At 40.0% G+C, this 15,969-nt stretch overlaps 1 protein-coding gene across 1 annotated transcript in view; it reads right to left on the reverse strand.

Annotated features, from left to right (window-relative positions):
• The window catches only part of USH2A (usherin), a 930,744-nt gene that overhangs the window by 538,888 nt on the left and 375,887 nt on the right, over positions 1-15,969 (reverse strand). The window contains exon 21 of the mRNA XM_052653949.1: positions 13,359-13,489. Coding sequence (XP_052509909.1) covers positions 13,359-13,489 — 131 coding nt within the window. The remainder of the gene's footprint in view (positions 1-13,358; positions 13,490-15,969) is intronic.

A 15,969-nucleotide genomic window follows, 5' to 3' on the forward strand; every position in this document is an offset into this window, starting at 1 on the left:
CACATGCTAGTAAAGTAATGCTCAAAATTCTCCAAGCCAGGCTTCAGCAATATGTGAACCGTGAACTCCCTGATGTTTAAGCTGGCTTTAGAAAAGGCAGAGGAACCAGAGATCAAGTTGCCAACATCCGCTGGATCATGGAAAAAGCAAGAGAGTTCCAGAAAAACATCTATTTCTGCTTTATTGACTATGCCAAAGCCTTTGACTGGGTGGATCACAATAAACTGGAAAATTCTGAAAGAGATGGGAATACCAGACCACCTAACCTGCCTCTTGAGAAATCTGTATGCAGGTTAGGAAGCAACAATTAGAACTGGACATGGAACAACAGACTGGCTCCAAATTGGGAAAGGAGTACGTCAAGGCTGTATATTGTTACCCTGCTTATTTAACTTGTATGCAGAGTACGTCATGAGAAACGCTGGACTAGAAGAAACACAAGCTGGAATCAAGATTGCCGGGAGAAATATCAATAACCTCAGATATGCAGACACCACCCTTATGGCAGAAAGTGAAGAGGAGCTAAAAAGCCTCTTGATGAAAGTGAAAGAGGAGAGTGAAAAAGTTGGCTTAAAGCTCAACATTCAGAAAATGAAGATCATGGCATCTGGTCCCATCACTTCATGGGAAATAGATGGGGAAACAGTGGAAACAGTGTCAGACTTTATTTTTGGGGGCTCCAAAATCACTGCAGATGGTGATTGCAGCCATGAAATTAAAAGATGCTTACTCCTTGGAAGAAAAGTTATGACCAACCTAGATAGCATATTGAAAAGCAGAGACATTACTTTGCCAACTAAGGTCCGTCTAGTCAAGGCTATGGTTTTTCCCGTGGTCATGTATGGATGTGAAATTTGGACTGTGAAGAAGGCTGAGCACCGAAGAATTGATGCTTTTGAACTGTGGTGTTGGAGAAGACTCTTGAGAGTCCCTTGGACTGCAAGGAGATCCAACCAGTCCATTCTGAAGGAGATCAACCCTGGGATTTCTTTGGAAGGAATGATGTTAAAGCTGAAGCTCCAGTACTTTGGCCACCTCATGCGAAGAGTTGACTCATTGGAAAAGACTTTCTGATGCTGGGAGGGATTGGGGGCAGGAGGAGAAGGGGATGACAGAGGTTGAGATGGCTGGATGGCATCACTGACTTGATGGACGTGAGTCTGAGTGAACTCCGGGAGTTGGTGATGGACAGGGAGGCCTGGCGTGCTGCGATTCATGTGGTCACAAAGAGTCGGACACGACTGAGCGACTGAGCTGAACTGAAGTGGCTAGGATGGTAAAGCGTCTTTCTGCAATGCAGGAGATGCGGGTTCAATCCCTGGGTTGGGAAGACCCCCTGGAGAAGGAAATGGCAGCCCACTCCAGTATTCTTGCCTGGAAAATCCATGGACCGCGGAGCCTGGTAGGTTACCGTCCATGGAGTCGCAAAGAGTCGGACACGACTGAGCGACTTTACTTTCACTTTTCACTTTCACCATCATCATTTACAACTACTATGATTAAAGAAAAAAAAAATTACTCTAAACCTTCTAAAGGAAAATAATTTTTGCTTTCTTTGTTAATAAAGTAGATCTCCTTAGCAATAATTGTGTGAGCATCCTCAGTCATGTCCAACTCTTTGCAACCCCATGGGACTGGAGCCTGGCAGGCTCCTCTGTCCATAGAATTTTCCAAGCAAGAGTACTGGAGTGGGTTACCGTTTCCTCCTCTAGGGGATCTTCCCAAATCAGGGAACGAACCCATGTTTCTTGGGCCTCCTGCATTGGCAGGCAGGTTCTTTACCAGCTGAACCACCAGAGATAATTAATTTCAATCAATACAAAATTTTGAAAACAAAACAAAACCAAAAACAGATTGGATAAAATATTACAAAATAAATGTTTAAATTATTTGGAATGTTTCACCAAATTCTAATTATTTTGCTATACTGGTTTTCAAAACTGATAAAACTGACAGTTATCTGATGTAATATGCTGATGGTTTAATATCACAAAAGTACAGTATTAATCACACCATTGTCAGTAAAACATTTGTTTATATTTTTCTCAAATAGCTTCAGCAACATACCTTGTCCATTCTATGCATTTAATTGGCTCCTGTCAGGCCTCATACAGAGCATGACAACATGCATGACATAGAAGATTTCATATTACCAAAAAAGAGGGTTTAATTTCCCATGAGTAGGGGAGGGTTTGCTTCTCACATGGACAATACCCCAACTTTTATAGGCAACTCAATCAGCTGGAAATATGACCATTTTGATAAGTTCTTGCATCTTTATAAGTTGACTTTCCATATAACTCTTTCTTTCTACATATTCTTTTATTTTCTTCAACCCAATTTCAACATTTTAATATTTTACAAACACACATTTCATTATCGTAGTTTAATAATTAAAACCAGAACTGGTGTCATGCCCAATTAATGTGCCCTGGTAGCATGCCCATTAGTTTTTCCATTAGTGAATTCAACAATACTAATGGGATTACTAGCATGGGATGCTAATTGGGCGTGACATAAGAAACTGGCTTACTTCTTAGCATACCCTTGCTAATGATGAAATTAATGAGCATTTTATTAAATGCTGTCTCATCAAAGTGTACTTAGTTAGCGTTAAAATTGTTACAAACGATGCTGCATTCTAAAGATCAGGTGTCTGAGTAAGTGGTTCTTCATATTATGTTTGGCAACAATCTGAAGCATTAATAGTTCTCTACATCAGAAATCACACTTACTGGTGACACATTCAAGTACATAACAGATGGCCTCACTATGCCAAAGTTTCTTCATACTTAGGGGAACTCAACATACTATTTTTTTTAGTGATAGTTTGAGATATTTCCCCACCAATATTAAGAAAATAATTCTGTGGTCAAGTCTGGTGTCAAATCTGGTGCAGTTTGTTCTTTCTATTTGGAAAATATTAGACACGTTAAATAGATGCTATTTTGAATTTTTTGAAAGCTTTCACTTTCACCACTTCTCTAAGTGAAGTCAGTTTATTATGTGAATGAACATAAAACATTTAAATGAGAACCATAAGTCATTACTAGTCAATAAAATATCATCTGATCAAGTATTTCCAAGTTGAAATTAATCTAATAAAAATGGGAAGACTATAGCCAATATTTTGAGACAATAAAAAATATACAGCAGTTAAAAAATGGAGTAGTTTTTCTTTAGTGACTCTTAACAATAATTCTAAGTATTCAGTGTATAATATGCAAACATATATCCAGTTTTAAATATTATAAGAAATCTTTTCCCTTTCTCACAAATATGTCTTAACAGAGTGAACTGGATTCATTTCATTGAATGAATTCTATGACTTTATATAGAATTACATTTTTGTGTAAAAATTCATTACTTAAGTTTATTAAGATACTTTTAAAAGAACAAACTACACAATGACTACTGGAGTAGGAAACGGCAACCCTCTCCAGTATTCTTGCCTGGAGAATCCCAGGGACTGAGGAGCCCGGTGGGCTAAAGTTCATGGGGTCACAGAGAGCCAGACATGACTGAGCAATTGAGCATGCACACACAATGACTACCGGGATTTTGAAACTATGTGTTAGAGAGCAACTTTCAATTCGTACAAAACGCTGTTTCCACAACTCAATATTTAATTATTCTGAATGGATTCAGGAACAGTGATCTGAAAACAACCATTGATATAAGTCAAAGTATCTAACTGACAAAACAAATAAGAACTAAATCAAATTATTATTAAAGAGTTAGAAATTTTATCCTAGAAAATAAGTAGTTTTCTTCAATTATGAATACTATTTTACCAATATTTATCAAGCCAGGAAGTCAGCCAATCTGTCAACAGACATTTATGTTTTATTATTTACTATTTTCCAAGGCTCAGCATGTTAAGAATCCGCCTGCAATGCAGGAGACACAGGAGACAAGGGTTCAATCCCTGGGTTGGGAATATCCCCTGGAGAAGGAAATGGCAACCCACTCCAGAACTCTTGCCTGGAGAATCCCATGGACTGTGGAACCTGACAAGCTACAGTCCCTGGGGTCATGAAGAGTCAGACATGACTGACTGACTAAGCATGCATGTTCCTAGGACTGTACTGAGCCTCAGGGATGTATTTGTCCTCTCCTCCCTGGACTGTACACTCAGATAAGAAAGACACATTGAGTAAATGACTACTTGTCTGACTGCTAAGTCACTTCAGTCGTGTCCAACTCTTTGCGACACCATAGACGGCAGCCCAACAGGCTCCCCCGTCCCTGGGATTCTCCAGGCAAGAACACCGGAGTGGGTTCCCATTTCCTTCTCCAATGCATGAAAGTGAAAAGTGAAAGTGAAGTCATTCAGTTGTGTCCGACTCTTAGCGACCCCATGGACTGCAGCCTACCAGGCTCCTCTGTCCATCGGATTTTCCAGGCAAGAGTACTGGAGTGGGGTGCCATTGCCAAGTAAAGTGTTCATTAGATAACCTTGTATCCTTTAAGACACAAGGAAAAGAAAACTAGCTTAAAGTGGTACCTAAATTATTTATAATACAAATATTTTGAATGTCAGTGACAGACATATAAAACAAACTCTTCAGCTTCTTCAAATCCGGGGTGGCTCTTACTTTGTTCAAGATACCGTATTCATAACATACAGAAGACTTTTAGTTGCCAAGGGGGAAGAAAGTGGAGGAAGCAAGGATTGGGAGTTTGGGATTATCCAATGCAAAGTATTACAGGATGAGTAACCAACAAGGTCCTACAGTATAGCACAGGGAACGATATCCAATATCCTGTGATAAACCATAATGGAAAAGAATATTTTATATATTCTTTTATATATATATATGGCTTCCCTGATAGATCAGTTAGTAAAGAATCTGCCTGCAATGCAGGAGACTCTGGTTTGATTCCTGGTCAGGATGATGCACTGGAGAAGGGATAGGCTGCCCACTCCAGTATTCCTGGATTCCCTTGTGGCTCAGCTGACAAAGAATCTGCCTACAATATGAGAGACTTGAGTTCGATCCCTGGGTTGGGAAGATCCACTGGAGAAAGGAATGGCTTACCCACTCCAGTATTCTGGCCTGGAGAATTCCATGGACTGTATAGTTCAAGAAGTCAAGAGTCAGATATGACTGAGTGGCTTTTGCTTCACTTAACTTCATATGTATAACTGAGTCGCTGTGCTATGCACAGAAACACAACACTGTAAATCAACTATGTGCGGTACTGCACTCAGTTGCTCAGTCATATCTGATTCTTTGTGACCCCATGGACTGTATACTTCGATTTTAAAAAGTTCAGTTCAGTTGCTCAGTCATGTACAACTTTTTGCGACCCCATGCACTGCAGCATGCCAGGCTTTCCTGTCCATCACCAACTCCCGGAGTCCACCCAAACTCATGTCCATTGAGTCGGTGATGCCATCCAGCCATCTCATCCTCTGTCATCCCCTTCTCCTCCTGCTTTCCCAGCATCTGGGTCTTTTCCAATGAGTCAGCTCTTCACATCAGTTGGCCAAAGTATTAGAGTTTCAGCTTTAGCATCAGTCCTTCCAATGAACATTCAGGACTGATTTCCTTTAGAATGGACTGGTTGGATCTGGTCCATTCTAAAGGACTTGCAGTCCAAGGGACTCTCAGGAGTCTTCTCCAACACCACAGTTCAAAATCATCAATTCTTGGGCGCTCAGTTTTCTTTATAGTCCAACTCTCACATCCATACATGACCACTGGAAAAATCATAGCCTTGACTAGACAAACATTTGTTGGCAAAGTAATGTCTCTGCTTTCTAAAAGGCTATCTAGGTTGGTCATAACTTTCCTTCTAAGGAGTAAGCGTCTTTTTATGTCATGGCTGCACCATCTGCAGTGATTTTAGAGCCCCTTCAAAATAAAGTCTGCCACTGTTTCCACTGTTTCTCCATCTATTTGCCATGAAGTGATGGGACCGGATGCCATATTTGTTTTCTGAATGTTGAGCTTTAAGCCAACTTTTCACTCTCCTCTTTCACTTTCATTAAGAGGCTCTTTAGTTCTTCACTTTCTGCCATAAAAGTGGTGTTATCTGCATATCTGAGGTTATTGATATTTTCCTCAGCAATCTTAATTCCAGCTTGTGCTTCATCCAGCCCAGAGTTTCTCATGATGTACTCTGAATATAAGTTAAATAAGCAGGGTGACAATATACAGCCTTGACGTACTCCTTTTCCTATTTGGAGCCAGTCTGTTGTTTCATGTCCAGTTCTAACTGTTGCTTCCTGATCTGCATACAGATTTCTCAGGAGGCAGGTCAGGTGGTCTGGTACTCCCATCTCTCTCAGAATTTTCCACAATTTATTGTGATCCACACAGTCAAAGGCTTTGGCATAGTCAATAAAGCAGAAATAGATGTTTTTCTGGAACTCTCTTGCTTTTTTGATGATCCAGCGGATGTTGGCCATTTGATCTCTGGTCCCTCTGCCTTTTCTAAAACCAGCTTTAATATTTGGAAGTTCATGGTTCACATGTTGTTGAAGCCTGGCTTGGAGAATTTTGAGCATAACTTCACTAGCATGTGAGATGAGTGTAATTGTGCAGTAGTTTGAGCATTCTTTGGCATTGCCTTTCTTAGGGACTGGAATGAAAACTGTCCTTTCCCAGTCCTGTGGCCACTGATGAGTTTTCCAAATTTGCTGACATATTGAGTTCAGCACTTTCACAGCATCTTCTTTTAGGATTTGAAATAGCTCAACTGGAATTCCATCACCTCCACTAGCTTTGTTCGTAGTGATGCTTTCTAAGGCCCACTTGACTTCACATTCCAGGATGTCTGGCTCTAGGTGAGTGATCACCCCATCATGATTATCTGGGTCATGGAGATCTTTTATGTACAGTTCTTCTGTGTGTTCTTGCCACCTCTTCTTAATATCTTCTGCTTCTGTTAGGTCCCTACAATTTCTGTCCTTTATGGAGACCATCTTTGCATGAAATATTCCCTTGGGATCTCTAATTTACTTGAAGAGATCTCTAGTCTTTCACTATTCAATTTTTTAAAAGGAGGGGAAAAAAACCTGTATTCATATTCCTAACCCAAAAGAGAAAAAATGTAAGACTATATCAAATAGTCTCCATCCCTCAGTTTCCACAATTATTTGTCTGATAATAATACATGGGGATTTCATTAAAAAGTTAGCAAATATGTCCAGGTAACCTGGATAAATTCCTTGGTGGTGAGAAAAGACCAATCCTGGCTAGCTTAAGCTCATGGACTTATGTATAAAGAACATCATGACCCATGAGCGTGTAGTGTGATTCATCTGATTACATTTTTTCAAATACACCCTAAGGCAGGCCTGTTCAATCAATACCTCGTTTTCTTTTGTATATATTAATTATCACTTTCCTTAAAATGCAGGTAACTTTTGCCTTGTAGATGGATAGTATTATTCCATGTAAAAATGCACTTTGAAGGCATCATTAAACCCTCTCCATCCCCCTAGTTCTCCAACTGTTTGGCTTTAACAGTTCCATTAATATTTGGTGGGCAAGTCCCAGATTTGTATACAGGTCAGGATTTGGGTATATAGGGCAAGGACAGAGCAGTGGGGAGTGTCAGTTTTAGTGAGGAGCACTCTCAGGCACTGTCTAAGGGAAGAGGGTAAGGGGTAGGAATCATGGGTAGTGCCCTGGGAACACTTCCTCGAACTCTGCTACGGTTTATACCAGTCTATCTTATCATGGAGAGCAGATGAAAAAGATGAGATGGAGAGAGTTTTCAAGAAGCCAACCTCAGGATCTGAACAGGAATCATGTAGCTGAGTGGAATTAAGCATTGTTTAACATCTTCACCTTCCATTTCTGCAGAATCTGAAGCTAGCACATCCTTTAGAAAGAAATGCAACACTGTCAAAGAGATGGCAGTCATGCTCCAGTTCTGATAAAACCATTTTTTGATTAATTCTGCGAAGATTGTGCTCTATATGTTTAGAGATTATGGGGGGGCGGGGGGCGGCAAGCAAGGCACGTTTATTAGATACTCAAAAACTGTGAATAAACCTGTAGCCATTGTACTATTACAGCTGTAGCTCCAGGGTTTGAGGGGTCACCTAGAATTACACTCAAAAACACCAGGATGGACGTTTATGAGCACATGACTGATTGTAAGTGTGAGGCAGTGTGAAGCCACCCTGGCACACTACCATGTCCAAGTTTGGCAAGACTCTGTACTTCAGTCTTGGAAGATGGGGGTCCCAAGAGAGGATGGCTGGAGTGGCATTTTGGTTTTCCCTCATTCCTGTGTTTCTAGTGCATAATTGCCTACCACAGTGCTTGGGGTACAATACAGGTTTTTTTTTCCAAGATTTTTATTTCCTATGCAAATTGGTTGTATATCTACTTATGTGACAGAGGGTTTTTCATTTAATTGTTTTGCTTTGTTTACAGTTTTTGGCCTCACCCTGTGTCATTAGTTCCCTGAACCTACAGCCCCTATATTGGAAGGTAGCGTCTTTCAGTTCAGTTCAGTTCAGTCGCTCAGTCGTGTCCGACTCTTTGCGACCCCATGAATCACAGCACACCAGGCCTCCCTGTCCATCACCAGCTCCCAGAGTTCACTCAGACTCACGTCCATCGAGTCGGTGATCCCATCCAGCCATCTCATCCTCTGTCATCCCCTTCTCCTCCTGCCCCCAATCCACTGGACCTCTGAGGAAGTCCCAGGATAATACATTTTTAACAATGTTTCATTGAATGAAATAATCTAAATTCAGTGCCAGTTCTATCATTAGATCACTGTGTGACTCTAGTTAAGACACGTCATCTAAAGCAGGGAAGAAAACAATACCTCATGTGGCAACTCCAAGGATGAAGAGACAATCAACGTGAACCCACGTTGTGTGCTTTTAAAGCTCTATGAATAAATGTCTATATGATTAAAGTTTTCCCTTTTTGGCTTTGTCTCAAATATACTCTGATAGTAATTTAGGTAGATTTAGGTAGAAATTAGGTAGATTTAGGTAGAAAAAGCAGAACCAGATTTATTTTTCTTTCTCATTGATTATTCTTCTATTTTAATGGATTATTTCCTTTATGTTTTTGCTGATATTTACAATCTAGCAGTCTTTTTTTTTTTTTTTTCATCTTAATCATTCTTGGAGTGTTTTCATTCTATTAGTAATTAACTTCTTTTGTCACATTTAAAATCAAATATTTTTGTCCACTTATTTTATGGAATCAAGAAACTAATATGCCCTATACTGCAACTACCCCCCTCTATTAAACTGACACCTTAGAAACTTTTAAGTCATTCACCTTTCGACCGCTCCTTCAACTCAGTAATTTTAGCACCAAGCAATTAACAGATTTCTTTTTCCTTTGCTGCCTGTCTCTTCTATGTCAAAGATTCTTTGGCACTGTAAAACACATTTCTATTCAGTCTGTCATTAAATACTTTGGCTGAACTTAATATCCCTAGGTTTACCACTCACCACGGCTTCTCCACTATATTTCAGATTATTTTTTTTCTTCTGATTTAGAAGCCTTGCTGAAACATTTCTTTCCAATACAGTGCATGGATGGCATTTTAATTGAGTCTCTGGACATCAACAAGCATTCTTGTTTCATATTGAAAAGCTTGGTCACAGATCTGCTGTATGACTTTGGGAAAATTAATTTAACTCTGACTTAGATTTTCACCTGTAAAATGGGAATAACAAGTATCTACCTTATAGAATTGCTGTGATGTTTAAATGAGATCATATGTGTGTGCATAGAGGTCCTATAGAAGCACAAGCTTTGCTTAATCTTGCCAGGCATTTGATGAGTCCTTTCAATAAATTCATAATCAAGAAATCTTCTTAAATCAGATTTTCTCTATTTTATATTTCATTAATTTCTCTTATCCATCTTTTACTTGTGCATGTGTTTTTTGCTTTCCTTTTGAATTTCTTCTTCATATTAGTATCCTCCTTAATCTTTGTTTTCATATTTTTGTTATGTATTTTGACCTAGTAATGAATCTCAGCAGTCCCTCTTCTAAGTAATCGACTTAAAGGATTCAAATGAAAAATAATATTTTCAGTTCTGTAATTCAATCAACTTCAGTGTGCTGCTTTTGTTTTCCAAATGCCATCTGCCTTGCCTTCAGAAACAGTTGCTTCTTACCCCTTTCCCCCAGGATGCAGGATGTGCTTAGGTGTTTGCTATTTCTTATTTGCTTACTCATTTACCTATGAGCACCCCTTAAGAGCTTCTTACCCCTTTCCCCCAGGATGCAGGATGTGCTTAGGTGTTTGCTATTTCTTATTTGCTTACTCATTTACCTATGAGCATCCCTTAAGAAGCTTCAATTCTAGGGGATGCCCAGGAGCCCTTATCAGGCCAGGTGGCTAACAGGCTACTGTCAAAACAGCAGGAATAATTGTTTTTTACCCTGGTCTTGCCAGTTGCCAGCTCATGGCTTTACCAGCTTCCTAACCCAGGAAGAGCTCAGTCTGCCTTTTAAAGACTTCTGTAGGGTCTGGGGTGGTGCTCAGACACACTTGGCCAGGAGGCCGTGCCTGTTCTCTTCAACATGAGTAGGTCTCCAGGGTGTAGGAAGTTCTTCACCTACAATCCCTTAGATACAAGGGGAAATTTGTGCCTATTTTACCACTATAACAGAAAACACTTCTTTGACAAGCATAGATCAGCAGCTTTAAGCTGAAAGCCTGAGAAAAAATGTTTTACATAGCCTTTTCCCTCAATTACTCATGGGCCCAATACAGCACCTAATAGCAAATGCTTACTAACCTTCCTCTAACTAAAGTGAAGACAACTATGCAATAGTTTCCCATTGCCCTTAGACAGTTATGCAGCAGTTTCCCATTTGCCCTGCTTCAAAACCGGAAAGGAGTATGTCAAGGCTGCATATTGTCACCATGCTTATTTAGCTTATATGCAGAGGACATCATGAGAAATGCTGGGCTGGATGATACACAAGCTGGAATCAGGCTTGCAGGGAGAAATATCAATAACTTCAGATACACAGATGACACTACCCTTACGGTAGAAAGTGAAGAGGAACTAAAAAGCCTCTTGATGAAAGTTAAAAAGGAGAGTGAAAAAGCTGGCTAAAAACTCAACGTTTAAAAAATGAAGATCATGGTATGTGGTCCTGTCACTTCATGGCAAATAGACGGGGAAACAACAGAAGCAGTAAGAGAGTATTTCCTTGGGCTCCAAAATCACGGCAGATGGTGATGGTAGCCGGGAAATTAAAAGACCCTTGCTCCTTGGAAGACAAGTTATGACAAAGCTAGAAAGCTTATTAAAAAGCAGAGACATTGCTTTTCCAACAAAGGTCCGTCTAGTCAAAGCTATGGCTTTTTCAGTGGTTATATATGGATGTGAGAGTTGGACTATAAAGAAAACGAAATGCCAAAGAATTGATGCTTTTGAACTGTGGTGTTGGAGGAGACTCTTGAGCGGCCCTTGAACAGCAAGGAGATCAAACCAGTCCATCCTAGAGTAAATCAGTCCTGAATATTCATTGGAAGGATGGATGCTGAAGCTGAAACTCCAATACTTTGGCCACCTGATGTGAAGAACTGATTCATTGGAAAAGACCCTGATGCTGGAAAAGATTGAAGGTGGGAGGAGAAGGGGACGACAGAGGATAAGATGGTTTGATGGCATCACTGACTCAATGGACATGAGTTTGAGCAAGCTCTGGGAGTTGATGATGGACATGGAAGCCTGGCATGCTGCAGTCCATGGGGTCACAAAGAGTAGGACACAACTGAGTGACTAAACTGAACTGAACTGCCCTTAGGAATAATTTAAACCCTTTCATTTGCTTCCAAGATCCTAAATTACTTGGTCTCTACCCAACTTTTCAACCTACCACTGTTCTCTTTGTTCTCTACTCTATAACCATCTTAATCTTATTTTAATGCACTGAATATGCCATGTTCATGGCTTAACTCAGACACTAAATATTTGCTATTTGCTCTGCTTGGAAATTTTATTTCAGCTCTTTCCCTCATCTCCTATCAGTATTTCCTCTGGCCTGCCCCACCTCAAACACATTTCCTCTTGAATAGATATACACTTCTATCCTTTTATTTATTGTTTTGCATCTCAGTTAAATATTACCTTTGCAGAGAACTAAGGAAAGAAAGATCTTGGCATCTGGTCCCATAACTTCATGGGAAACAGATGGGGAAACAGTGGAAAGAGTGTCAGACTTTATTTTTGGGGGGCTCCAAAATCACTGTGGATGGTGACTGCAGCCATGAAATTAAAAGACACTTACTCCTTGGAAGAAAAGTTATGACAAACCTAGACAGCATATTCAAAAGCAGAGATATTACTTTGCCGACTAAGGTCCGTCTAGTCAAGGCTATGGTTTTTCCAGTAGTCATGTATGGATGTGAGAGTTGGACTATGAAGAAGGCTGAGCACTGAAGAATTGATGCTTTTGAACTGTGGTGTTGGAGAAGACTCCTGAGAGTCCCTTGGACTTCAAGGAGATCCAACCAGTCCATTCTGAAGGAGATCAGCCCTGGGATTTCTTTGGAAGGAATGATGCTAAAGCTGAAACTCCAGTACTTTGGCCACCTCATGTGAAGAGTTGACTCACTGGAAAAGACTCTGATGCTGGGAGGGATTGGGGGCAGGAGGAGAAGGGGACAACAGAGGATGAGGTGGCTGGATGGCATCACTGACTCGATGGACGTGAATCTGAGTGAACTCCGGGAGTTGGTGTTGGACAGGGAGGCCTGGTGTGCTGCGATTCATGGGGTCACAAAGAGTCGGACATGACTGAGCGACTGAACTGAACTGAACTGAAGGAAAGAAAGAGCCTTTATTTTCTTCACTCATAATACTTGTAGTGTACTTCTCTTTCATAACATTCAGGAGTATTTTTTAAAAACTAACTATATCCTACCTAGACTGTTTCATAGGGATATGGTCATATTTAACGTTAGAAGTATTATAGTCTTCAATACTGAGCTCAATAGCACCTGATGGACACAAATATTTGCTAGTGAAGAAAGGAAAAGAGATAGAGATAGGGTGGGGAAGCAAGAAAGGAGGGAGGAAAGAAAGAGGAAGAGAGAAAATGGAAGGGAGACAGAAAGACATAATTTTCTCAGGGAATGCAGTTAAAAACTTTAATCCTCATGATAAGGTTGCATATGGTTGTTAAAAAAGCAAGTAGATTATCAGTCAGTCTCTGTAGTTTGAAGGGTCTGCTATTTCAGCTGTGGGTAAGTCACATCACTTTTGAAGTTTCATTTTCCTTGTTGTAGAGTGGGAATAATAAAGCACTATCTGTAAGTTTTTGGTGAGGATTCATTGTGAAAATATAAGCACCTGATAAACTCTCAAAAATGGCAACTCTTATGATTACTCATTTACCTGAGGATCAAAAAGAAAATACGGGCGTCCATTCTTCAACTGAATTGCAAAATACTCTTCCTGACTGCCAGGTGATGCCGCAAAGACAATCAAACCTTCAGGCACCCTTGTTCGAAAGCTGGCTTTAATACCTGGGGAGAAAAGTGCAATCAGCAAATCAGGGCTGGGTTTTGTTGATTCTCTCTGGTAAATATACATTTACTTTCATTATTATTTATGATGTAAGGAGTGCAATCAGGGAATTATACACAACATTGCCCTGGGATGGTCCAGCCACTTGGTTTTAACTGTATCCCATTATGAATGCCAACCCATACTTGGAAACTCAAGCCTGCACTCCCACTAATCAATATATAATGAAGTTTAAATATGTGCAAAACTTATCAACATAAAAAGATATGTTGTCAACCTGAAACTGGATACAAAAGGGATAAATGAAGTAATATTATCAGAGTCATAAAAATAAATGGATTTTTATATGAGTGAAAGAAACACAAGGAGCTTTATTTAAAATACTTATGAAGTTTAAAGAGTTAGTCCAGTAGTAGAAGTTAAAAGTAGAAAGATCTGCTATAAAGTAGTCCACAGAGCCAATTTTCCTGTCACTAAATGCTCTGCAGCCTTCAGAATTCCAGGGGCTCCACTCACCCTTCAGACTACCTACCAGCACTACTCGAGACACACAGTGCTCTTGGCTCTCAGAAATGGCCCCAGCTCAGGAAGTAGGGGAAACATGTGATGGTTCTCTATGATGTCTTCCAACTACCAGCAACTGGCCCAACCTCCATTCTACCAGGTGTCCCACCCATTCAACCCACATTACTGAGCTCTTCCTCCAAGTAAGATGTTTGTCAATGAATTTAAACTGGAAAAGAAGCTTAAGAGGTTCAGTTGCTGTTCTCAAACAGCTTCAAGTTTAGTTGGAGATATAAAACATATGTGTCTTAACAGACATACCAGTATTTCATAGGAACCTGAAATCTTAGGTACATGAATCAAGGTAAATTGCAGGAGATGGAAAGAGTGAACATTGACATTTTAGGAATCAGTGAAGTAAAATGGGCTGGAATGGGTGAATTTAATTCAGATGACCCTTATAGCTAACACTGTGGACAAGAGAAGAAATGGAGTAGCCCTCATAGTCAACAAAAGAGTCCAAAATGCAATACCAGGGGGCCATCTCAAAAATGACAGAATGATCTCTGTTTGTTTCCAAGTCAAACCATTCAATTTCACAGTAACCCAAGTCTACGCCCCAACCAGTAATGCTGAAGAAACTGAAGTTGAGCGGTTCTATCAAGACCTACAAGACCTTCTAGAACTAACAGCAAAAAAAGATGTCTGTTTCATCATAGGGGACTGGAAAGCAAAAGTAGAAAGTCAAGAGATATCTGGAGTAACAGGCAAGTTTGATCCTGGAGTACAAAATGAAGTAGGGTAAAGTCTGAGAGTTTTGCCAAGAGAATGCACTGGTCACAGCAAACACCCTCTTAAAACAGCACAAAAGATGACTCTACACATGGGCATCACCAGATGGGCAATACCAAAATCAGGCTGAATATATTCTTTGGCCCTGAGTGCCCTGTCTTTGTCTCATGCATTGAGCCTGGACTGGCAATCTATTTCACATGTGGTAATATACATGTTTCAATGCTATTCTCTCAAATCATCCCACTCTCTTCTCCCACAGAGTCCGAAAGTCTGTTCTTTACATCTGTGTCTCTTTTGCTGTCTAGCAGTGAGGTATGATAAGTGACATAGGCCTATTTACAAGATATCATTTGATTCAAAGGGATTAAGGAATGTTTCAAAAAGAATAAGATATTGAGCTTGTTTTCAGAGAATATGAAGGATTCTGGGGGATGTTGTTATAAAGGCCAGAGGCGTGGAAAATATTCAGGAAAGCTGAATATAGAGAAGGGAGCTAAGAGATGAATCTGAAGAAACGGGCAAGACCCCATTTCAGGCCATATATAGACTATCTGGCTTAAGAAGTTTGCGTAGAAGACAAAGATGGAAAGGAAGGTGGTGCTATATTATTATTTAGTGAATTATTATTATTTAGTGAATTATTATTATTTAGTGAATTATTCCAATACCAACAAAGGCAAGCTTGGGATGTGGACTTTAGACTTTCCAAAGAGGCAACTGAAACAAAGCCTTCTTAGCTTCTGCAACTTTATCTTCTAGATTTCATGCTTTTGGCCCTTTTCAAACATGTCTGTTCTACTCATTGTGATGTTTCATTGCCTCACACACTCAGAGTCTCTGTATCCCACCTTCTAGAATATTACATTCTTGTTGTTAGACTTCTGATACCTCTCTCATTTCCCAGAAATAGAATGCTTGTCCCATCACATCATTTTTCAGCATTCACACTCACTTGAACTCCTCATATAAGCTTTATTACTCTTATCTCTCCTACTAAGTGGACTTAAAACAGCTGGAATTTATCCTATGGAGAAAGGGAGGTTTTAAAAATTGGGTGGAGGAAGGGAAGAAGATGCTCAAAGTCAAGTTAAGGCAACCAAACTACAGTGGAATGTCTGGAGGATACAGATAATTTAACTACAGAGGAACTAGTCAGGTTATTACTGTGCTTTGGGGGAAA

This window comes from Budorcas taxicolor, chromosome 16, assembly GCF_023091745.1.
Source record: "Budorcas taxicolor isolate Tak-1 chromosome 16, Takin1.1, whole genome shotgun sequence".
NCBI lineage: Eukaryota > Metazoa > Chordata > Mammalia > Artiodactyla > Bovidae > Budorcas > Budorcas taxicolor.